Source organism: Eumetopias jubatus, unplaced genomic scaffold, assembly GCF_037043125.1.
Source record: "Eumetopias jubatus isolate StellerSeaLion01/CBP00866 unplaced genomic scaffold, mEumJub1_p1.0 scaffold_7, whole genome shotgun sequence".
Lineage (NCBI taxonomy): Eukaryota > Metazoa > Chordata > Mammalia > Carnivora > Otariidae > Eumetopias > Eumetopias jubatus.
This window is the reverse complement of record NW_028274813.1, coordinates 71,290,687-71,314,363: the sequence shown is the minus strand read 5'-3', so window position 1 is coordinate 71,314,363 and position 23,677 is coordinate 71,290,687. Positions and strand designations below refer to the sequence as shown.

Below are 23,677 nucleotides of genomic sequence, written 5' to 3'. Positions count from 1 at the left end.
GCACTGGCTCCTCCAGATCTCGGTGTCCTGGTCATGTGGGGTGGAACAGGAAGTGGAGGGTTCTGTGTGCTGCCTGCGTGAGGAGAGAAGACCTCTCTCCCAGAAAATGACCAGCATCTAACCTCGGAGCATGCCTTGAGGGTCCCGGAAGTTCGGGGATATTTATGTATAGTCATACCACGGAGTGTCTGGCACCAGAAGGCGCTCAGTAACCATCTAGTGAACGGTACAGTGGCCTTCTGCGTGGTGCCCCTCCATCCCCCCCAGGACACCCCTCGGTGGCCCCTAGCCGCTCAGAGGAAGAAGTGGGCGTGGTCCCCGGCCCCGGGGCCGCTCGAGGTCAGCCGGTCACAGCGAGCCTTGTAGAGGTCGCGCTCCCTGGCCAGGCGGGCCACTTCGGCCCGCAGCGCGTCCAGCTGCGCGGCCAGGCGGGCGCGCTCGGCCTCTAGCCCGCGCCGCTGCTGCAGCCGCTTGGAGCGACAGGCCTGCGCGTAACCGCGGTTCTTCAGCGTGCGGCGCCTCTGCTTCAGCCGCAGCGCCTCGTCGCGCCCGCAGCCCCGCAGCTGCCGGTTGAGCTCCCGCACAGACATCGACACCAGCGCCGCGTCGGAAAACCGCTCGGCCAGCTGCAGAGGGAGCGGCCGGAGAGCGGATCAGCGCCGGGGGCCCGCCCGGCTCCACCCTCTGGTCGCCGGCGGGACTGCCCCGCCCCCGGGGAGGCTCCGCCCCCGGCCCCCCGCCCCCGCCTTACCCGATGCTCGCCCTTCCACCTAATCCACCCCGCAAGTCCAGACCCCGCCCCAGGTCCCAACAAGCCCCTCCTCCTCGGGGAGCGCGCGCCCCTTTGGGTCCGCCCCGCGCTGTAGGCCCCGCCTCCCGCGGTCGGGTGAGCCAGTCGCGAGTCGGAAACCCGCGCCAACTCTGCGCGGTCCTCGTCGTCCCGCTCCAGGCTCTCTTGGTGTCCAGTGGACACGCGCCCAGGCAGACCCCGCCCCGCCAATGCACCTCGCTCCCCTGTCCTGAAGGCCGCAACCCTGTGACCCTCAAAGGATTTGGATTACATCCTAATGCCCTCAACACTCCCATCTGTGTCTATAATTAATAGGATGAGTCCCAATCCTTCCTGAGAAGATTGGGGGCTGGGGAAGCACGATGTTTGAAAAGGCCAACCTCATTCCCGTTCCCACAGTCTCAACTCCACTCCGTTCCCCGCACAACTCTTTCCTTGGTTTCCACAGAGTGTATTTACCTCCCTGTAAAGAACCGCTCCCCATTAATTCTCAACTCTCCCCTTTTGGTCCTCTTCTAACCCAGTCTTCTCCCTCTTCCTCCTGGTTCGGACTACCCATTTCTCTCCATTTGGAAAAAGGGGAGGGAGCTGAAGGTAGTTTTCTCTGATTTCTTTCAAGGGCCCTTTTCTCTTGCTCTCTGTCTCTTCCCCAGTCCATAACCCAGTCCAGGAATTCTCCTTCCTCTCTTGGGCTGTCCTCCCTCACCCTGCCTCCCCTCAGGGCAACTCAGTGATCACTCACCTGGGCATGCTGGGCTCCTGTCTCCTCCGGGCTCCCTGGATAGTAGCTGTGGGGCCCCTCAATAGGGACTGGACCCTGACCCTGCAGCAGCTCCACAGCCTCCTCAGGACTCAGCCCCAGTGCCTCCCCAGCTCCCAGCTGCTGCTGCAGCGTGGCCAGCCAGTACAGCTCCTCCAGGCCTGGCCTGGGGCCCTCGGTAGCCCCCACCATGCCTGGCTCACTGAAGGTGGGTGAAGGAGGCACTGAGCTGTAGGGTGTGGAGCCCAGTGAGGCTGTTGGGGGGCCAGATCGCCCCTCAGAGGGTTCCCGCTTTACCTCAAACTTCATCAGGTCAAAGTCATTGACATATTCCATAGCCAGGGGGCTGGGAGGCAGTGCCATTCTGGGGCTGGATTGGGAGGGGTGCACCTGCAAAAACAGAGGAGAGGTTTGGAGCACCTGGAGGCTGCCTGCCAGCCTCCTTCACCAGAACCTGCTTCTCCCAAAGCCCAAGTGCCCTGGAGAGCCAGAGTTCTGGAAAGTCCGGGTGATGGTGCAACTCTGTTCCCTAAAGAGTCACCTCTGGGCTGGAGCACCTTTTCAGGTGGCAGGGGCTCCTGACTGGGGGCAAGCAGCTCAGAGGCCTGATTGAGGAAGAGGATAGATGGCACAGCGTCTGGCCCCACTGGTGCCTCTGGGAGCTATGAAAAACAAGAGGAATATGGCAGTGCTCCCAGCTCTAGTGCTGGGACATACTGAGAGGCTGTCATCTCAAGAGACATCATTCCATTTCCAAGCAATCAAAAAATTTTGCTTAATTAACTGTGACAGAGTGTCTATTTTAGGACAATGGGAAGGCATGTATGCCATGAATTTTAATGTATAAGGATAACAAGTTGTTATACCTCTCTTTCAGAACACCTAGATAGATGCCTTGCACATAGAAGGTCCTCAGGGCACATCTGTTCTATGGGTTAATCAATCAACTAATCCCTTTTATAGGAGCATGAGACTTTGTAAAGAAAAAAGAAAGGTCCTAGAATCGGTTCTAGAAAGATCAGGACTGAGTGGTGACCTTCTTTCCCCAAGCCAATCTCTCCAAAGGGAACCAACTAAAATTGGTTTTCCTCCTTCTATCCAGAACCTGCTATGTTGTGTGAACTTGGACAGATCACCTCCCCCTTTCTGACCCCAGTTTCTCTTTTTGTTCAATAAAGCCAGTTAGACTTTACCGTTTCCCAAAGAGTGTTCTGGGAAATCCTAAGTCTGAGAAATACCCAAGAAGAAGTCGATGCTCAAATAATTTCGAGAAATGCTGCCTCCCATCCCCACGTTCTGCAGATTCACAAAGCACAGCAGCATATTAATCTGAGAAGTCCTTCAGTAAACCATCTGTTCAACCTCAACCCAGCGTGTCCCACACTTATGTCACCAAGGAGCTCTATTCCCTGTTATCAACCACAGAGTGTGCGCTCACCTGAGGAACCTCAGGCTGGGTAACCTCAGAGATCCCTCCCAGCCTGGAACTCCCAAGCTCTAGCCCAGCTCCCGGTTCCAACAGCCCCACTGCCAGCCCCTGAAGGGGCAAGGCAGAGAGTGCTCATCCCCAGAGCTTGGCATTTGGCTCCATCTTGACACCTCAAGCCTAGGTGGCCCTCTTTCTAACGACTTCTCAGACCCTCAGGCTCTGCCCAGAGAGGTGGGGGGGAAGGACAAGTCTTTCGCTCTTCCCGTCCCAGGGAAGGGTTGTTGCCCTATCTATTGAGCCCCTCACCCTTGAGAGGACAGCGGTGGTAGAAACAAAGACATAGATTGAAGGAATGATCCTTGGCAGGGAGGAGATGGCGAAACACTGAGAGAGGCGTCCAGAGAGAACTGAATGAAGAGCTAAGTGAGGAGGGTTATTTCTCTTTCCGCCGTGACAGCCGTGAGGGACATAAAGCCAGTCAGAGTGGGAGTGGGGCAGGGGACAGAAGTGTGAGGAGTCTTGAAGATAGACAACAGAGAGCAGACAGCAGTGACAGAGGAGGAGGCTGTGGGTGAGAGGCCTGGCATGAAGGTAGGCCCTGAATATACTCACGAGGAGGATGGTAGAGACGATGTGCTCAGTGTCAGAGCCAGGCAGGCACAGCGTCCCCAGAGACTGGAGACCCCATTGAGCGGGGCCTGGTGCCTCTGCGCTCAGAACACTCAGAACAAGGCGCTGTGGGCACCAAGCCCACAGGACACTCTTAAAGGGCCAGCGCTCTGAGGTCATCTGTGGTCCTCAGGCCTTTAGCCAATGAGGTAAGGGGATCATTTGCATATCTCATTGGCCTGGGGGGTTGGGGGGGATGAGAAGAGGGAAGAGGACAAGTATGCCTGTTCTCAAGGAAGGAAAGGGGACATCTTCCCCAACAAAGCTCCTTACTGATGGTCCGTCTCGCAGATGCTCAGTCCCCCGGTACAGAGAGCGGCTTTGGCCTGGCCAGCCACACTCGTGTGAACACCACCCGCAGCGCTCAGCAACTGAGAGCCTGGGACTGGAAGAGAGGCCCAGAGAAGCTCCCGGCGCCCTCACCCTCCAACGCTCAACAGCACCGTGGCAGTGTCTGCGGGAGTCCAAGTGGTCCCGAACCCACTCTGACCTAGCCAGTTGGGTCTTTTTCCTGTGCTCGGGAAACCTCACATTTCTGTCCCCTGCCTCACTGCCACTGTGAGGCCCCACACCCCTCACAGCTCTCGTATCAGAAAGACAGGCACCCGTCCCCTTGATGAATGCCCGGGACTTGGCCACCCAATCCTCCGCCTCTCCCGCTCTTGCTGACCCAGTCCCTGGACAGGCTGCCCAGCTCAGACAAAGGAGCAGCAGAAGGGAGAGTGGGGATCTCTGCTCCTTCCTTCCGGGCCACCTCAGGCCACGGAAATCTAATCACCACCAATCCGTCCATCCAAGACACTTCTGTAACTGCCCTCACACGCCCTCTGCTTCCCCTCGCCTTTTCCCTGCATGTGTCTCTGCCCCTCTCTCTTCCTCTCCCACCATCCTGGTTCCCAGATGGCTGGGGGGTGACCTACATTTTCAGCCTAATCCCTTAACACCTCTTAGAGCTCTCATCCCTGAGTAGAAGTTGGAACGGGGATACTAGGAATTAGCTAAGGAGGTGTTTAAACCTGTCTGAAGCTGTTTAAAACAGGGTGTGTGCTAGAGTAGAACTCCAGGAGTTAACGGCTATTCCTTACCTAGTGAGGATACCCAAACGTTCCCATGGGGTTAACAGGCCCTCTGTCCCAAGTCAGAGAGACACCTGGGTGTCCATCAGCCCCAAGGATCAACAGTTACAAAAATTAACCTGGTCCCAACTGGTAGATTCAGATGAGAACGGTAGTTCTCAAAGTATGGTTCCCCCAACCAGCCACAGCATCTGGGAACTTGCTAGAAATGCATATTCTCTGGCCTCACCTCAAACCCACTGAATCAGAAACTCTTGGGATGGGATCCCCAAAATCTGTGTTTTAATGAGCCCTCAGGGGACTTTCTCTCTCTGTGTGTGTTGGGGGGGCCTCTCTTACCATGCTCAGTACACACATATAAGAAGACCTAGATCATGGGCACCTGAGTGGCTCAGTTGGTTAAGCGACTGCCTTCGGCTCAGGTCATGATCCTGGAGTCCCGGGATCGAGTCCCACATCGGGCTCCCTGCTCAGCAGGGAGTCTGCTTCTCCCTCTGACCCTCTTCCCTCTTGTGCTCTCTATCTCTCATTCTCTCTCTCTCAAATAAATAAATAAAATCTTTAAAAAAAAAAAAAAAAGAAGACCTAGATCAAATGACATCACCCTCTTCCCACATCTGTCCTGCATTTCGTGGAGCAGAGACCATTGTCATGATTTAAGTAGTAAGGCTTCTCAGTGTAATTGCTTGGATCTAGCTGTTTTTGCAGAAGAACCAAGGCCTGGGAACAAGGCCACAGATGGGAATGGGGATCATGGAGACAGGGAATCGCACACACGTCCACGGAATGTGGCCTTGAGGCACATAGCCAGGAAAGAGGGCCCAGAACTTCCTGAGTTGAAGAAGGAGTAGGAAGTGTTGAATGCAGCCCCTTTCTCATGCCTGGCCTGGCCAGACACTTGCCCCCAAACAGCTGTCAGGTCTGTGCTGATCTTCTTGTTTACTGGAGGGCTCAAAGGAGAGGTGGGGGGGCTAAGCTGCTAACGGGCTAAAAGAGTCAGACTAAACAAGCTCAGGCAAGCTGAGCCGCTCAGGGCTCAGACCAGGTGCCACTGACTAGGGAAAGGAGTCTGGGCAGTGAGGGCTGGGCCAGAGGAAAGGAGCAAGGGCACAGAGAGGAGAAGCCGTGGCAACCAGTGGGGCCCCGGGAGGTGGTTAATGGGCCCTCTCGGTGGGGGACCCAGAGACTGGGAGATGCACACTGAGAGTGACTGACTCCAGGACATCTGGAGACAGGGAAACAGGAGTGAAAAAGATGACGCCAGGTGGACCGCAGAAATGACGGAACAGAGGAAGGGAAGCAAGAAGGCTTAGTGGAAGGGGCAGTAGGTGTCAACCTGGAATGGAGGGCAGAACAAGCTGGGGGCTCTCAATTTGTATTAGGGGAGTTGGAGGGATATAGGCCCATGGAAGAGGTAGGCAAAGTGCCACTAAGTGGCAAACTAAAAAAGAGAGGAAGTCTTCTGCAGAGGACCAAGGCAGGAGTAAGGGGTAACAAGAAGGGGTCCCTTGCTAGGAGCAAGGGACCAGAAGAGCAATGGCGGTAGAAGGAAGGGACAGAGGCAAGTTAAGACTGGGGACCAAGAGCTAGAAAGAAATACAGAGGAACAGACGGATGGTCAGGCCACAGAGGAGGCACAGTGGCCAAAGGACAAAAAAGGAGAAAGATATAAACAGAGGGATGTTGGACAATTGTGGGAAGAGGGCCAGGCAGGTGAAGGGCCAGGAGAATTGGGGTACAAGACCAAGAGGGAGGAGAGGAGACACAGTCAGTAAGCCAGGATGCCATCACTACCCCCTCCTGCACTCCCATTTTCGGAGCCCATTAGACCCTGTAAGCCCTGTAAGTTCTGGCTTTTGGCATCTAGATCTTCAGTAATGGATCCAAATCTTCAAACCTCTTCCTGATCTAGCTGGTATGTTCATTTGACAAGTGGTTTTTTTTTTTTTAAGATTTTATTTATTTATTTGTCAGAGAGAGCGAGAGCACAAGCAGGGGGAAGAGCAAGCAGAGGGAGAAGCAGGCTCCCCGCTGAGTAAGGAGCCTGGTGCGGGACTCGATCCCAGGACCCCGGGATCATGACCGGAGCCAAAGGCAGACGCTTAACTGATTGAGCCACCCAGGTGTCCTTTGACAAGTGTTTATCAAGCACCAGGCACTGTGCTAGGCCTTAGGGACACCCCAGTAAAGACTGACACCAGCCCTGTCTTCACAGAGCATACAGACTGATGAAACAGGGAAACATCAATTTATTGCCCTTAGACCCAGGCAAGAGTGGCCCCTGCCTTGGACCCTGTGGTTTTGGAAGGCTCCATTCTGGCTGTGTCCCACCCCATGGGGTGAGGAGTTCAGGCCTCCTCCTCCCACACCCAATCCCCTTCTGGACCACACTCCAGATACCCAGGAATTCTCTGCCCAAAGGGCCCCAAGCCCACTTCTAGGGCCCACATGGACCTCTCCCCTGGGTTGGCCCTTGCAGGAGTGGACCACACTACCGGTACTTACATCCCTAGACCCAAAGGCTGGCCAACAGTGACTATTCTGCAGGAGGTCTTGGACAGAACTGGGACATGTAGACAGAGAGGTCCACATGTGTGCACACGAGTCCCCTCACAGTACAAGATGGTGTCAGGAGTGGGAAAAGAAGAGGGCCCAAGGCCAGTGGCCCAACACACCCTCTCCCCATACCACCACATTCTACTGTAGAATCCTAAGGACTCCGAATAAAGTCCAAATCTGAATTCAAATTTGAACCAAATTCCAGACCATTATGTATATATTTATCAAGGTAGAAGAATAGAACATATTTTATTTAAGAGTTTCTTAGCATAAATTCTACATTTTAAATGTTTAAACACGAGGGGGCAGCTGGCTGGCTCAGTCAGTCAAGCAACCGATTCGTTTTCGGCTCAGGTCAAGATCTTGCCTTTGCTTTTGTGGAACTGAGCCCACGTCAGGCTCTGTGCTCGGTGTGGATTCTGCTTCAGATTCTCTCTCCTCTCCCTCCTGCTCTCTCTCTCTCTCTCAAATAAATAAATTAAATATTTTTTAAAAAAAATTTAAACACAAGGTTTGTGAGCCTCTATTTGCACTCTTTTTTGAAGTTTTTTTTTTAATTTACTTAAGTAATCTCTACACCTGATATGGTGCTCAAACTCACGACCCCAAAATCAAGAGTTGCACGCTCTTCGCTCTTCCAACTGAGCCAGCCAGGTGCCCCTATTTGTACTCTTGCCCCAGGCCCCACGTATGTTAGGGAGGAGCCTACATGAAAAGCAACCATTATAACTGAGGTGAGTCCCATGGAGGAGAAGGGCAGGCACTAGGATATTTCCTTTCACGAAGACATAATCTAATGGGGAGGGCGGCATCCCGGGGACAGCTCGCCTAATGAAGACATATTAAACTGAGACGGGCCGGGTGAGTAAGAAGTGACCATGTCTGGGGGTGTGGAGAAAAGGGGGATTCCAAGCTGCAAGAACAATATATGCAAGGACTCTGGGCAGGAAAGAGACACGCGTACAAAACGAACAAATAAAAAGACCAACATAGCCAGGGAGTAGAAACCAAGAAAGTGGGAAGAATGGAGGTGGGTGAGGGTGGAGATATCAGCAGAGCCTTATAGTCCAAGTTTAGGATTTGGGCTTTATTCCAAGAGCAGTGAGAAGTTACTAAAGAACTTTTGGCAGGACTGTGACGTGATCAGACTGTGTTTGAAAAGATCACTTTGGATCTAGTGTGGAGGAGGGCAAAATGGAATCAGAGTCAGATTAGGGGGCTCATGCAGTATCCAAGTTGAGTTTAGGGGATATCTTAAGCTGGAAACAAACTCTGAGATGGAAACTTGTGTACAGGTAGTTCTCTGGGGTGGGGGTAGGGGGAGGACTTTTAAAAGCAGAGAGAAAAACAGGACCGGACAGCAGGAAAAGCAGAAGTGTTCTGCAATTGCAACAGAGTCTTCAGCTGACCCCAGAGGAGCTCTGGAGCTCGGCTAGACCAAACTGAGGAAAGGGGCCAGGCCTTGTACCCCTGCATCAACCAGTCACTGGATACATGCTGCACCAGGAGAGGGGTATCACCCACAGGTAGTTCTCAGGGAAGTATTCAGCTGTGAGCCATTAGCAGCCAACACTCCAGGGCTGGGACAATGAGCACCTGGATCCTGAAGAGGGGATCTAGGTGGCGCACCACAGCATCCACTACAGGGCTACAGGGGGTCTGTAGGAGGTCCAAAGGCCAGACCCAGAGGGCCCAGGGAAGGAGAAGATTGCGGACCAGGGCAAGGCTGGTCACACCCTGCCCCCTGGTGGTGGTGTGCCTCCAAAGCTGCGCCAGCTAGTAGACCAAGCTGGGAGGAGGGCCAGGACTGGTATAAAATTATAGCAAATAAAGGGAATCAACACTACAAGGAAACCCTCTTGGGGGCCCTAAAGTTAAGGAAGGACATAATGGGGGAGAAAGATTCAGGAACGTGAGACTTGTTTATTCTTTTATTCAAACAGCATTTATTAGCTGCCTATTACAGGCCAGATTCTGCCAGGAACTAGGATAAAAATAAGACTAAACTTGGGTCCTTCTTTCAAGGAGCTAACACTTAAGTGAGGATTACAGAGATACAAAAGTAACTATAGTAAAGTGTGAGAAGTTCAAAAACAGAGGTATGTATACAGTATAGAACCAATACACATGAGATAGATGTTAATTCTTAGAGTCAAACTGACTTCACGTAAGAGGGGATGTTTAATTTAAATCTGAAGGGCAGAAGGGGTCGGCAAAAGGGTTCTGGAAACTGCAGTTGAGCATGTAGGTGGCAAGTAGGAAGGTGGCAGCGATAATGTTGGATAAATAGGAGCCAGATTACAAAGGACATCAGCTGCCCCATTGTAGGAAGCCTCGAAGGGATTTTAAGCCTGAAAGTGATATGATCTCACCTTTTTAAAAATCATAAATCTAGGGGACAGTATAGGATTGGAAGGGGAAAAAAATAACCTGGTAATGAGAGTCAGAAAGGCTTTGATTCAGACTCCATTTCTCCTGCTGAGCAGCTATGTGACATTGAGCAGATGACAACCTCTCTGGGCCTCAGTGTCCACATGCGTAAAATAGGATGGTTGTGAAACTGCATGAAATGATGCATGTAAAGCTGCTAGCACAGAGCCCGGCCTGGTGTCCACACAATAAACATTCTCTCTCTCTCTCTTAACTCATCAAAGTGAACTTATATGCAGAGTTTGGAGGGTAGCTGGCTGGGAGGGAGAGTGGGTGGCATTTGGAGAGGCAGGAGTCTAAGAAGTATCTTGGAAGATATCACCCGAAGCCAGGTGAGAGGTAAGTCCTGAACTAAGGCAATGGCCATGGGGATGGACATAGATTTGAGAGCTAATTAGGAAGTACAAATCCAAAGCTCCTGGTGTCTGATTGGCTATGGAAGAGAAGAAAGGAATAGCCTAGACTGATTCAGGTTTCTCTGGGGCAACTGCCTAGATGCTGGTGCCGTTCACTGAGATGCGGAACCATGAGAACAGGTGCAGGATTATGAAAGAAATGATGACCTTCGGCAGATGCATGCTGCCCCTGGCATGCACACCTTTAGGACTAAAAGGCGGCCAAAGAGGCAGCTGTTTGAAGCGGAGTAGGTGTGGACAGAGCTTGGATATAGGGACTGGAGGAAAGAATCCCAAATATATACACGTGAGGTTGAGTCCAGGATGGGGGCTGGGTGAAGAGCTAGAGAGTCAACAGCAAGCCCAAGGCTGGAGGCCAGCTCTCCTTGTCCCGACACGTTCTAGCACAGAACTCTGAGAAACCTGAGAATCAGGATTATTTCTGTTGCAAACAGCAGAAATCCATTGAAAATTAGCTTGAGCGAGAGAAGAAATTTGTTGACTCTTACAACCAAAATTGGGAACCTGTAGCTCTCCATCCCTCTGCTCTGCTTCCTCCAGGTTGGCTTCCATCTAGGGTAGGTTCCTGCTTTGCAGTGCCAAGCTGACACCCAGCAGCTCTAGGTTTATATCCTACCAGGCTCAGCAACCCCAACAGAAAGACAGCCCATTTTGAAAGTTTACAGAAAAAGCCCCCAAGAGGGATCTCATGTCCATCCCTGAACATTCGCAATCACTGTGGCCAAAGCGAGGAACATAGAGATTGGCCAAACTGAGAGCCTACCCACAGGAGACCCATATGATCACATGGACTGGTGAGGCGGTTCCCCAAAGGAACATCAGGGTGCTACTAACAAAAAGGGGGTGTCAATGCTGGGCAGGTGCCTACCATAGACATGTTTGAGTTTGAGTTACTATGGCATTTGGGGTGATACTTAGTGGTCTCAAGTTGCAGGGAGATGTCTGAATGGAGACATAACTTGAGAAATTATCTGAGGACCATATGTGGCAGTTGGGTGGGACAGATTAGTTCTCCAGGAGAATGTGGCAAGAACAGCCAGGACAGAGGCCCAAAGGAAAGACTCTGGGGTGGAGAGGCACCACCATTTCATGGTGAGGCAGAAGAGAGCCCTCATTAGGAGGAGAAAAAACAGGGATTTGGGAGTTGGGGACCGAGGGAACCTTAGCCCTGGGACCCTGGAAAACAAAAGCCTGGGTCTCAGAGTGGCCAGTCCCCAGAAGGGAAAAGGCAATGTCCAACCCCCGGTTTCTGGACTTCCAGCCTCCGTGGGCCCCCGCCCTGGCCTCTCCCCTCGTTCCTGGTTTGTTTGCCACCCCAGTGTCTCCCAGCCCCTATCTCTCGGGAGCAAGAGTCCTCAAAGTTACATCATGTGCAGGGGACGAGGCGGGGCGGGGGCGGGGCCTTGCGGAGGCGGGGAGCCGACGGGCCCGGCTGTCCAATGGGAGAGACGGGTTTAGGGACAAGGATGCGGGGCGTGGGGCGGGCCTAGGGCCTGGAGCCCGGGGACCCGGGGAGCGGGCCGAATGGCAGGGCGGAGAGAGGGTCGCGCCGGCCCTGCTAGGTTCCGCCCCTGCGCCCTCCCGCCCGCCTCCTTTTTAAGCGCCTCCCGCCCAGCCTTCGCTCCCGCTCGCTGCGCTCCCTCCTTACCCGCCTTCCTTATCTCCCCGGCTCCGCTCGGTTCTCGTGGCCACCGCGCAGCCCCCGCCCAGGTGCCATGGCCGCTGTGTACCGCCCCGGCCTGCGGTGAGTGAGCCCCAGCCCGGGGCCGACCCGCACCTTCCGCCGCGCTCGCTCCTTCGGGGCGGCCAGGGGGGCTCTCCTGCCCGCCCGCCTCCGTCCGCTTTCCCGGCGGAGGAGGCGGCGGGCCGGGGGCGAGTGTTCTCGATCCCCGGCCTCTCGGACCGGGCGTCTCGCGGGAGATCTGGGGCGGCTTCTGCCGCTCTGGGTCTCTCCGCTTCCGTCCCTTCCTCCCCCTCCCTGCTTTGCTGGTCTCTGACCGCACCGTCTCGACCTGCCACTCTCAGAACTTCTTCCCCCTCCTCGCTCGCCCCCGCGGAGCCCTGTCTCCTCGTCTCTTCCTTTCCTTTACAGATGTAACCCCTGTGCCCCAGTTGCTACCAGAAGCGATAGGGCCCTGGGGTCAAGGGTGCGTGAATCCCTGGGGGATTGAGCTCAGAGCTCCCCAAAGAAGGTAGAAGGTAAACCTCTATTACCCGGTCTCCCGCGAACTGGACCCTGGAGGGAAGCCCGGTGCAGCCCAGGGACTTGGGGCCAGGGGAAGGAGGGAAGCAAGGTGGAGGAGGGGGACAAGTTGCTTTCAATTCTGATACGGCTGGCTTTGGTCCCTGTCCAGGACGGGAGCCCCTAGGCCCTGCTCCCTTTTCAGAGCTTCCTGTCAGTCCTCTGTAGCCTCCCTTCTTCCCAGCATTTGTCCCAAAGTCTGAGCTGACCCCATATCTCTCTCACAGCTGGTTCCACTTTGCCAGCCGTTGAGGGTGGTCTCTGGAGCAGAGGAAAAGGAGAAGGTCCCACTTAGGGGACTGGACGGGAGTGGGGGAGCATCACCAGAGACTTCCTGAGCCAGGCCCCCTGCAGGGAGAAGCTCTCCCCAAGACTGGGTACCTTTAAAATGAATGCTCAGGGACAACTCTCCAGGTTCCAGGAGTCCTCTTCCTCTGCCCCTGTGGCCGCACTGGGTTTCCATCCTGCTTTCTCTGTTGGAAGCCAGCCCAGGTCCCACTCTAGCCAGGCTCCAGCTCCCTCATCCGTGGTCTGAGGGTCCTCCCTTCCCCAGGCTTACAGCCTCTGAGTTTGAGCTTTTTGCAGTCTGATGTCCCCCCCCCACCCCCCACCCCCACCCCCCCACCCCCCCCACCCCCCCGCCTTTCTGCCTTTCTGCTAAGACCCAAAGCTCTCTAGGCATGTGACCTCTAGGGGGAGGGACAGGGGCACGCAGTCCGTTGTGTGGAGCAGTTTCTGGTGGGTGAGGCCCTGGCATAGAAGGAGGGCAACTTCCCTCTCTTGGCCTTTGCTCTCTCTGGGTCACTCCACCCTGGGTCCAGGCCAGTCAGAGCGGACCCTGCTTCTCCCTCTCCCAGGAGTGCAAAGGGACAGACAACAGGGACCCTGCCCTCCTGGGAATGGGCACGAATCCAGCCAGTGACATTCCCCAACAGTCAGCCTTTGGCCCAGCTCAAAGACACCTACCCAATGGCAACATCTTATGCAACCTTTGTTGGCCCAGGTGGGCATCCCTAACTCTGATGCCTGGAACCCCAATATCCAGTTACCCACTCTCTGTGCAAGAGCCCTAATCTAGAAACCTGGGACTGTCCCATCTCAAAGCCTGGGTCCTTTGCTGAGGCTTTCACAGTCTTAATAGCATACACACCAGAAGAAAAAAGTAAAAACAGCTGCTTTTTTAACTTAAAAAATTATGCTTGAGAAGGGGAAGAACAGGGATGAGAGCTTCAAGTACCAGACACATGAAGCTGTCACCTGGGCAACAGGGCACCCCATCATTTCCAACATCGACCAGACACAGTGAGACGTGGACACGGGCTTAGCCTGCAATAACCTCAGCATGCCTCCAGATATACTCCGTACAGCCAGGCATGTGCCCTTATGGTCATTGGCCAATACCTGTCCCTCACTGAGACTCATGAAGGCCGCAAGATACATGTGGCCCGAACCCCTCCCACTCACCTATTCCGACCTGCCCTTCAAGGTGCCTGTGCCCAGACCCGCTCTAGCACACTCCCCAGCAGCACTCAAGCTTCTTGTCCCCTTGACTTGCCCAGCTTCCATGAGAACACCCCGCTCATTCCCTCTCTGTTTCTTGTCTTGCAGGCTTAGCTGGCCTGGGCTGAGCCCCTGGGGCTGGTCATCATGGCGCAGCATCCAGACCCTGCGAGTACTCAGTGGAGATCTGGGCCAGCTGCCCCCTGGGGTGCGAGACTTTGTGGAACGCAGTGCCCGCCTGTGCCGACCGGAGGGCATCCACATCTGTGATGGCACCGAGGCTGAGAACACTGCCACGATGACCCTCCTAGAAAAGCAGGGACTTATCCGAAAGCTCCCCAAGTACAACAACTGGTACGCCCTGGGCCCCATGACCCATGAGATGGGGGCAGCTGCTTGGACTGGGCCACTTTGGATATACCAAGACAAAATCAAATTTAACGAGACCATCCCAATGGAAGGAGCAAGCATGGGACCTTTGGGGGAAACAGAATCAGGAATTAATGGGATTGGTCTGTATTTTTACGTTAAGGAGAGAAGCTAATATAAGTAAAAACCTTTGCCTTTTTTTTTTTTCTCTCCCAAGTTCAGAGAGTTTTTGCCAAGGGCCTTTAGAAGGCTAGGCCGAGGGAACTACCCCTTAGATGGGACAAAATCTAGAGGAAGCCACTGAGGTGCAAACGGATGGGAAGAAATCAGGCCCACAGAAGACCTAGAGTCAAAGTTGGACTTGAGAGATTGGGTTGGGGGATGAGGGAGATTGGCTGGCCACATCTTCCTGATAACTCCTTCTCCCCCAGCTGGCTGGCCCGCACAGACCCCAAGGATGTGGCACGAGTAGAGAGCAAGACGGTGATTGTAACTCCTTCTCAACGGGACACAGTGCCCCTCCCCGCCGGTGGGGCCCGTGGGCAACTAGGCAACTGGATGTCCCCAGCTGAGTTCCAGCAAGCTGTGGATGAGAGGTTTCCGGGCTGCATGCAGGGTAACCGGGGCAGGGACACAGAACCAGGGACACTGAAGCTATGAACAGGTTAGAACCCTCCATCCAGGTAGCATTTTCCTCCACAGGCCGAACCATGTATGTGCTTCCATTCAGCATGGGTCCTGTGGGCTCCCCACTGTCCCGCATCGGAGTGCAGCTCACTGACTCGGCCTACGTGGTAGCAAGCATGCGTATCATGACCCGGTTGGGGACGCCCGTGCTCCAGGCCCTGGGAGATGGCAACTTTGTCAAGTGTCTGCACTCTGTGGGCCAGCCCCTGACCGGGCAAGGTGAGTGCTTGCTGCACCTAGGGGAGAACACAGACCTGTTTGCACTCAGAGGGAACCCCAAATTCCACCCATCCTCATTAGTGAAACACCCAAGTCCCAAAATCTAGGGCAGCAGTCTGGGCTGGGGGTGATGCCGTGTCGCCAGACCAGTTTGCACAAGATTGAGAAAAGTCATCCGTCCATGTCCCACAAGAGGGACATGGGAGCTGATGGATAGTATGAGGTGGGGGGCCTTAGCCACTCATTGGCACCGCCACTGCTCCTAAGTGTCTCTCCTGCCAAGCCCGATCCCTCCAGCCCCTAACGCCCCAGTTCCTGATGCCCCTGCCAGCAGTCAGCCCTATGACCCCACTGTCCCCAGGGGAGCCGGTGAGCCAGTGGCCATGCAACCCAGAGAAAACGCTGATTGGCCACGTGCCTGACCAGCGGGAGATCGTCTCCTTCGGCAGCGGCTATGGTGGCAACTCCTTGCTGGGCAAGAAATGCTTTGCCCTTCGCATCGCCTCTCGGCTGGCCCGGGATGAGGGCTGGCTGGCGGAGCACATGCTGGTGAGGGCCTGGAGAAGATCTGGGCAGCTGCGGGGAGCAGGGCGAGGGCGGGGCCCGGCCGGCAGCCTTAGCCTCACCTCCCCACTGCCAGGGGCCAGGCTGGTGGGCAGGGACTCTGCCCCAGTGACCGAAGCTTTGGCCCCAGGCTGCTGAACATTGAGGGGGCTTTGACTTGCCGCCAGCCCAGCCCTGTGGTGAGGTGTTGGCACCTGTTTCACGAATAAACATTTGTCCTCCCTGTTAACTCCTAGCTGTCCTTTCTGTGCAGACCATAACTGACCTTTGGTGACTCCTCCTTGTTCCCTCTCTCCTCAACACACAGATCCTGGGTATCACAAACCCCGCGGGGAAGAAGCGCTACGTGGCGGCCGCCTTCCCCAGTGCCTGTGGCAAGACTAACCTGGCCATGATGCGGCCAGCACTGCCGGGCTGGAAAGTGGAGTGTGTGGGGGATGACATCGCCTGGATGAGGTTTGACAGTGATGGTGAGAGGCCCTTGCATCATACTCTCGGTTCTGGCTCTTACCGGAGCATAGGAGTCTCCCCTCCACTGCTCCTGGCAGACCTGCCCCATACCTCCTGGTAGTCCAGCCACCCCAGAGACAGAAAGGCTTTCCCCATCAGATCTGGGGGCCAGCTCAGGGCAAGGAGGAGCAGAGCAGAACCTTCCATGGCCACACCTCTCAACTTTTCCGGGTTGGCCCTTCTTTTTTGTCACTTCTCCTAACAGGTCGACTCCGGGCCATCAACCCTGAGAATGGCTTCTTCGGGGTGGCCCCTGGCACCTCTGCCACCACCAATCCCAATGCCATGGCCACAATCCAGAGTAACACTCTTTTCACCAATGTGGCTGAGACCAGCGATGGTGGAGTGTACTGGGAGGGCATTGACCAGCCTCTTCCGCCTGGCGTCACCGTGACCTCCTGGCTGGGCAAACCCTGGAAACCCGGTATGTGGTGTTGGGGGAGTTGCGACACAGCCCCTCCGGGCTCAGCACCTTGATGACGTAAAAGCCTTCTCCACAACCTGCAGCCATCCTCCAGGACCTCTGGGAGGCCCAGGAAGTTATGAATAGTCCCAGTTTCCAACCCCAAACAAGATCTCAGGTCAAGTCCCATCTCCACCAAGTACTGGCTTTGGGACCTGACTTAGTTGCTTACCCTCCTGAGCTTCAGTGACCCCATCAGTTAAATAGAGGTGGTTACCAATGTACCTATCTCATAAGGCTGCTGGAAGGCTAAATAATGCATGCAAAGAGTTTAGCGCGGTGCCAAATACATAGCAAATTCTCAATAAAAATCAGCTGGAATTTTTTTTAAAAAGGAAAGGCAAGGACTGTTTTGAAAATTTTTACACAAGGAATTAGGCTCAAAGCACAGTCTATAAAGTTTGACCCATTAGGAAGGAGGAAGCCTGCCCCTCCCCCTGCTACTTGGCTCCCACCATCCCCTCTATAATAACCATTGTGTAAAGGTCAGTGTTGGGACGCCTGGGTGGCTCTGCCGGTTGAGCAGCTGACTCTTGATTTCTGCTCAGGTCATGATCTCAGGATTGTGAGATCAAGCCCCCTGTTGGCTCCGTGCTGGTGCTTGGCGGGGAGTCTGCTTGAGATTCTCTCTCTCTCTCCCTCTGCCCCCACTCTAAAATAATAAATAAATCTTTAAAAAAGACACTTCCCCGTCCCTCTAACATGCACACCCCAATCCGCCTTCCAGGGGAAATCAGACCAGCCTTTTAGCCTCTTCTTTTTTTTTTTTTTTAAAGATTTTAAAGCCTGCTTCTCCCTCTCCCACTCCCCCTGCTTGTGTTCCCTCTCTCGCTGTGTCTCTCTCTTTAGCCTCTTTCTCAACCCTGTCATTGCCCCTGGCACCTAGCAGTCCTGCTCCTCCCCCACCCCTGCACTCTGGACCTTCTGCAGTCGGAGAGCCCAGAGACCTAGGGATGGGAGCAAAGAAAGGCATGCTGGGGACGGCATGCTTGTGGTCGCTGAAGCCTACATTCACGTTTTCCGGTCTGGCCCAGCATGCTCCCTCCTTATCAAATCACCCCTCACTGTCTCCACCACCGTCATTAAGCCCTCCATGGCCTCCCCACCCTTGAGAAACTCAAGAAATCTTCCTACTTCCCCACAGGCTCATTCCCCAACCCTTTCATCATCTCTAGCTTCACAGGTATAACTAGGGCGTGGTGTGCCTAGCTGCAATTCTGGGAATAATACCCTGTGCAGGGACCTGAATTGGGGGCTGATGGAAGGGCACGAGGCTCTTAGATGCAGGTGGAGGCAGGAGCTGGGGGTGGGGAAGGGGACACAGGGGTGGGAGGGGGGGACTGGCTCTAGAACTCCCTTGCCCCCCAACCCCGCCAGGTCCTACCAACAACCTCCAGCAGAGAAGACACCATGTTGCTTCAGGGCCCCCATGGTGATGCTTTGTACATATGCCACTGATTTGGTCCCATTCCTTCTCCAAGCACCTGACAGGGCCACATGAGCTACGCTCCTCAGGTTATGCCTGCCCAGGTTATGTCTGACTTCCTCCAGCCCTTTTACTCCATCTGGGTCTGAGCAGACCCAGGGAAATCACCAAAATTCTGCTAGCTTCCAAATCAATTCCTGTTTACATTCTGATACCTCAGAAGATCCCGTCTTCTCCTATTTGCTGATGGAAAGTCAATTGTCTGAAATACTGATCTGACGGTCTCAGTTTTTGCTTTAGGTTTGAGTGTTTGCTTAAATAATAATCCCATAAATAAAGAAACCACTTCTGGGATAAATTTACTGTTCTAACCTTATGCCAATAGCTAAGCCCCTTCTCTTGAGCACTGGTCAATGCCAAGTGGCTATAGCTTGGCATAGACGGTAGGGTCTTGCTAAACCCCAATGCCTTGCCCACTCTTTCTCACATAGCTCAGCTGGCAGCACTGTTTAGATAAATAACCAATCTTCTGGGGGAGATGTCCTGGCTCCCTTCTCCCTGCTCCTTACCACACGAGGTTGCAGGGCGTTGATGACGCAAACAGAAATTGTGCAAGAGTGTGTGCCAAAGTATGTTTGTATTGGGGGTGGACAAGTCCTTGGAAGTGATAGTAGTTCTATTGTCCCTGCCAGGAGACAAGGAGCCCTGTGCACATCCCAACTCTCGCTTTTGTGCCCCGGCTCGCCAGTGCCCCATCATGGACCCAGCCTGGGAGGCCCCTGAGGGTGTCCCCATTGATGCCATCATCTTTGGAGGCCGCAGACCCAAAGGTAAGCATCATGTGGGCTCTATGCCTCCTCAGTAAAGGGTCTGGCTCTGTCTCAGGGCCCACCCCCTCTTGTACTTAAAGCCTCAGTCTGGATTGCCACTGTAGCTATCTGTCTCTAGAGCTGTCCCCTGGAGAATGCAAAACTATGGGGAGGCATACGGTTTGAAAATGGGATAGCAGAGATCCCAGGAGAGCGAGACCAGGAGTCAAGATCACCAGAAGGGATGGAGTGAGGGTCCAAAGAAAAAAGCTGCCTGTGACCCTGTTCACCCGTGTTCTAGGAGTACCCCTGGTATATGAGGCCTTCAACTGGCGCCACGGGGTGTTTGTGGGCAGTGCCATGCGCTCTGAGTCCACCGCTGCTGCTGAACACAAAGGTGAGTGCCCTCCCTGTGCCCCTCTCCTGTGTGCCCACATCGCAGCTTCTCTCCCTTCCTGAGCCAGGCCTTCCTCCTCCTGCGCTCCCCACGTGTCTCTTTTCCCAGTCCCTTTTCTTCACCCTAATCTGAGGAAGATTCCAGAACCACCAAAATTTCACCACTCCCTCCAGCCGGTGGCAGGGTGCCCTTCTCTTCTCCAGTAAGGAGGAAGAGGCCTTATCCATCCTGTTCCCCTCCCCAGGGAAGATCATCATGCACGACCCATTTGCCATGCGGCCCTTTTTTGGCTACAACTTCGGGCGCTACCTAGAACACTGGCTGAGCATGGAGGAGCGCAAGGGGGCCCGGCTGCCCCGCATCTTCCATGTCAACTGGTTCCGGCGGGACGAGGCGGGCCGCTTCCTGTGGCCAGGCTTTGGAGAGAATGCTCGGGTGCTAGACTGGATCTGCCGGCGGCTAGAAGGAGAGGACAGTGCCCGAGAGACACCCATCGGGCTGGTGCCGAAGGAAGGCGCCTTGGATCTCAGCGGCCTGGGAGCCATAGACACAACCCAGCTGTTCTCGCTCCCCAAGGACTTCTGGGAACAGGAGGTTCGTGATATTCGGAGCTACCTGACCGAGCAGGTCAATCAGGATCTACCCAAGGAGGTGTTGGCTGAACTGGAGGCCCTGGAGGGACGTGTGCGCAGAATGTGACCTGAGGCTCCAGGCTAGCAAGAGAGCACGGTGACCCCCATCCCTTCCCAGCCCCCATCTAGGGATAGGAGAGCCACCAGGCTTGCAGAAAATATGAGCGATTGGATACAACCAACATCTGGGTGCCATGAGACCAGGCCACAGACCTTCTCTGACCCTCGGTCCAATAATAAGAGACGGTCATTTATTTTCCACAACTTTCGTGCTGTTTTCATTCCCGCCTGTCTTCATGGGCTTCTAACAACAATTTCACAGTCTTCCTCTTGCAGCCCTCCAGGCAGCCAGCACCCCAGTGCAGCCTGGCCTGGCACAGCCTGGTGGTAGCCAGGATCTCACTCACAGGCAGCTCTGCCACTGGGCCATAGAAGTAGGAATTTCTGGGAGAAGGTGCATCGACTCTGTGTCCCGAGGTCTTAAAAAGATGGGAGCTTCTGCGAGCTGCTCAGTGTAGCTTCCAGGCCTAAAATTCCCGATCTCCCACTTGGACACACAGAAGCCTCTAGAACCCCATTCCCCAGTGAAGCAATTCCATTGTCAGTTGTCAAACCTGTTCTTCCTCCTGCCTGACCTGAAATTGGGACTCTCAAAGCATTCGTGGAAGCTCACTCAATATTAAGACAGCTAACACTTTTATAGTGCCTTCTGTGTGCCAGGTACTATTCTGAGCAGGTTACAAAACAATGCTTTGAAGCAAGTGCCATATTACAGGTGAAGAAACAAAGGCACAGAGAGGTCAAGTAATTGCCCAAGCCCACAGAGCAAACAGTAGAGCCAAGGGTACACAGTAACTGCATAGACATCTCTCTTAGCAGCATAGACTTGTAGAACTATAAGGACTTTAGATGGCCCCTATTCCATGCTTCTCAAACTTTCAAGTGCATATGAATCCCCTGGGGATCTTGATAAAATGTTCATTCAGCAAGTCTGGGGTGGCTGGAAGATTCTGTTCCTCTTACAAGCTCCTAATTGATTCTGATGCTGCTGGTCCAAGGACCACAGTTTAAGTGGCAAGGCCTTGGCCTAAATCCTCAGAAATCAGCTTTAGAGGGAAACCACAGAGAGTGATGATCCTCCATAAATCAGGGCCATCAGATGAGGAAAAGCTTCGCCTCTGATCCAAATCAGGATGAGTGAATGTATAAACTGAGCTTGGTAAGATGGAAGTCTGTACCCAGAAAATGAGAATAAACTTCACCAAGATGGAATTACTGGAAATTGCCTGAAAACAAAACACTGGAGGAGGAAACACCAAGTGGTTCATAGAAAACAGCCAATAACCAGCTACAACGTGTAGGCAGAAAAGAATCTAAGGTCAGAGGGGATCAAGTGCTAAAACACAGGTAGCAATGGAGTCTATTATACTTAAAAATATATAGCCAAATCCTCAGCTTCATGAACAGCATGTGATAACTGAGAATAGGGTCAGAGGCAGCATAGCACTGATGTTAGGCACACAGTGTCAGGCCCGGGGTGCCTCTGAGTGTCTTCATCTGTAAAATGGGGATGTGCCTGCACCCCAGTGTTGTTAGGGGGATTAAAAGGGTCACTCAGAACTATGCCACTGACTGACTATATGTTAGCTGCTCTCACCTTTCCACTCTATATTGATTAGAAGAGGCCCTAGAAGCCTATATCATACATTCCTGACTCTACAGATTAAGAAGGAAATGAACAATGTAAATAAAATTTAGGGGAGAAAAAAATAGGTTTGGAAAGAAGTCCCTCCAGGAAAGAGGCGGGGAACTGGGGTTCCAGGCCCCTCCTGGTATCTAAATGCTCAGTGATGTGAAGGTATGAGCCTTAAAAATGATTTTGATGACTAGAATAAAATTGGGCTGCGTGCCCTGCAGCTGCAGACACATGATAAAATATAGTTAACACATTTTAACCTTTTTATTTTATTTTTATTTATTTAAGTAATTTCTATACCCAGTGTGGGGCTTGAACTCAACCCTGAGATCAAGAGTTGTGTACTCTTCTGAGCCAGCCAGGCGTTCCCAACCTTTTTATTTTAAAATAAAACACAGGTACAGAAAACCATGAAAAACAAAGTTTAATAAACTCTTAACAGAAAGTGAACACCCTTTAAACCATCACCCAGAGAAAGAGAACTTTGCAGACACCCAAAGTTCCCCCACCCCCTCGCTGGGTTCTTCATCTTTATCACAGCTCCTCCTTCCTGGCATAAATGGATACTATGGTGCCTGATAATGTCCTTTATTTTTGTAGTTTTATCATCCAAATGTGGATCTTTGGTCATTATAGTTCAGCTTTGCCCATTTTTAAGAATTTCATTTGCTTGGGCGCCTGGGTGGCTCAGTCATTGGGCAACTGCCTTCGGCTCAGGTCATGGACCCAGGGTCCTCGGATGGAGTCCCACATCAGGCTCCCTGCTCCGTGGGAGGCCTGCTTCTCCCTCTCCCACGCCCCCTGCTTGTGTTCCCTCTCTCACTGTGTCTGTCAAAATCTTTAGGGAAAAAAAAAAAAAGAAAGAAAAACAGCAAGATAATGGATTCTTTTCCTATATTTACCATCTTCACTATAATGATTTGGTTTCCTATCATCCTGCAAAAGGATGAACAATTAGTTACTTACACACTCACACCCCATTATGAACTCATGGATTTAAACATACTTAATGTTTATTAAATTATCCTTTTAATGCTCAAATTGTCCCAACTTTCGCCTGAGAACTTGGCTTCTGAGTCCTTTTGACATTACCCTGAGAGCGTTTGCTGGCTTCTTGCTATCTGATGAGTTGTTCAGGTTCACCTTGTACATTACCTGCCCCAGACCTGGAATCAGCCATTTCTTCAAACTCTGGTTGCTTTCCATGGGAAATGGTATTTTAAGATCTAAGTGGTAGGAGTGTACATTGCTATAGCATTGGTCCATTGTTTCTAGATCTTTTCAATGGATAGGGATAGTAAATCACCTCAAGAGTTCATACTGATAGCTCCTACTCAAATTCCTGGCTAAAGGGTTTTTAACTTCTTCTGTATCACATCTGTACCTCCTATCTGCCACAAAAAAAAAAAAAAAAAATCTGGTTCTCAAGGACACAGGCCATGAGAGTATTAGAAATCCCATAATTACTCAGTTGCTTTACAGTCAACAGATTTGAAGTCCTGGGTAAATTAGCATACTTCCCCCTTTCCTTCTACACAGCGTGCTACAAGAAGATAATATATAAACACGTGTCATCAGTCACTTCAGAAGACAACTTTCCCTTGTGTAGCCCAGAGCTGGACACACGTCCCAGGAGCTTTGTGCAGTCGCCAGGCTAGAAGGTGGGGTGGGGGAGAGGGAGGACAGGGTTAGCCAGGAAAGGAGAAATGTGCTCTCTCCTCTCTAGCCTAGCCCGCCCTCTAGTGGAGATGCTAATGAGCAGGAAAGAGCCGGAGGCAGGTCAGACAGTCGACTAGCTGACGTTTACTTAGCAATCACTAGAACAGGTCCTAAAATGGGTGCAAAAGGTAGAAAAGCTCTTTGTGGCTTTAAGTGGCTTCAAGTGTAGCTGGGAAAAGCATAAGCTGCCCAAATGAAAAGCACTTTACAAAATGTCACCAAGCAACATGCCAAATTTCAAAATCATGACAGGGAAGGTCAATAGAGTTTCTCAAAATGACTTAATTATAATTATTTTAAAAGAAAAGCTATTTT

The 23,677-nt window shown here is 52.9% G+C and overlaps 2 protein-coding genes across 3 annotated transcripts; one reads left to right on the top strand and one right to left on the bottom strand.

Annotated features, from left to right (window-relative positions):
- Window positions 1-224: 224 nt before the first annotated feature.
- NRL (neural retina leucine zipper) lies at window positions 225-12,090 on the bottom strand. Its single transcript, XM_028114824.2, has 3 exons — window positions 11,778-12,090; window positions 1,533-1,940; window positions 225-626 (listed from the first exon to the last, which is right to left on the bottom strand). Exons 2-3 carry the CDS (start codon window positions 1,911-1,913, stop codon window positions 294-296), a joined length of 714 nt encoding a protein of 237 aa, XP_027970625.1. The 5' UTR covers window positions 1,914-1,940; window positions 11,778-12,090; the 3' UTR covers window positions 225-293.
- Window positions 11,626-21,219, top strand: PCK2 (phosphoenolpyruvate carboxykinase 2, mitochondrial). Of its 2 annotated transcripts, XM_028114821.2 has the most exons (11): window positions 11,945-12,328; window positions 13,229-13,374; window positions 13,980-14,225; window positions 14,672-14,856; window positions 14,943-15,146; window positions 15,508-15,695; window positions 16,018-16,180; window positions 16,426-16,644; window positions 18,802-18,939; window positions 19,220-19,315; window positions 19,560-21,219. In XM_028114821.2, the coding sequence occupies exons 2-11, from the start codon at window positions 13,271-13,273 to the stop codon at window positions 20,012-20,014; spliced, it is 1,998 nt and encodes a 665-aa protein (XP_027970622.1). In that variant the 5' UTR covers window positions 11,945-12,328; window positions 13,229-13,270; the 3' UTR covers window positions 20,015-21,219. The 2 variants fall into 2 exon arrangements, with proteins under 2 accessions (XP_027970623.1, XP_027970622.1); XM_028114822.2 differs by lacking the exons at window positions 11,945-12,328; window positions 13,229-13,374 and adding an exon at window positions 11,626-11,873.
- The last annotated feature ends 2,458 nt before the right edge of the window (window positions 21,220-23,677 follow it).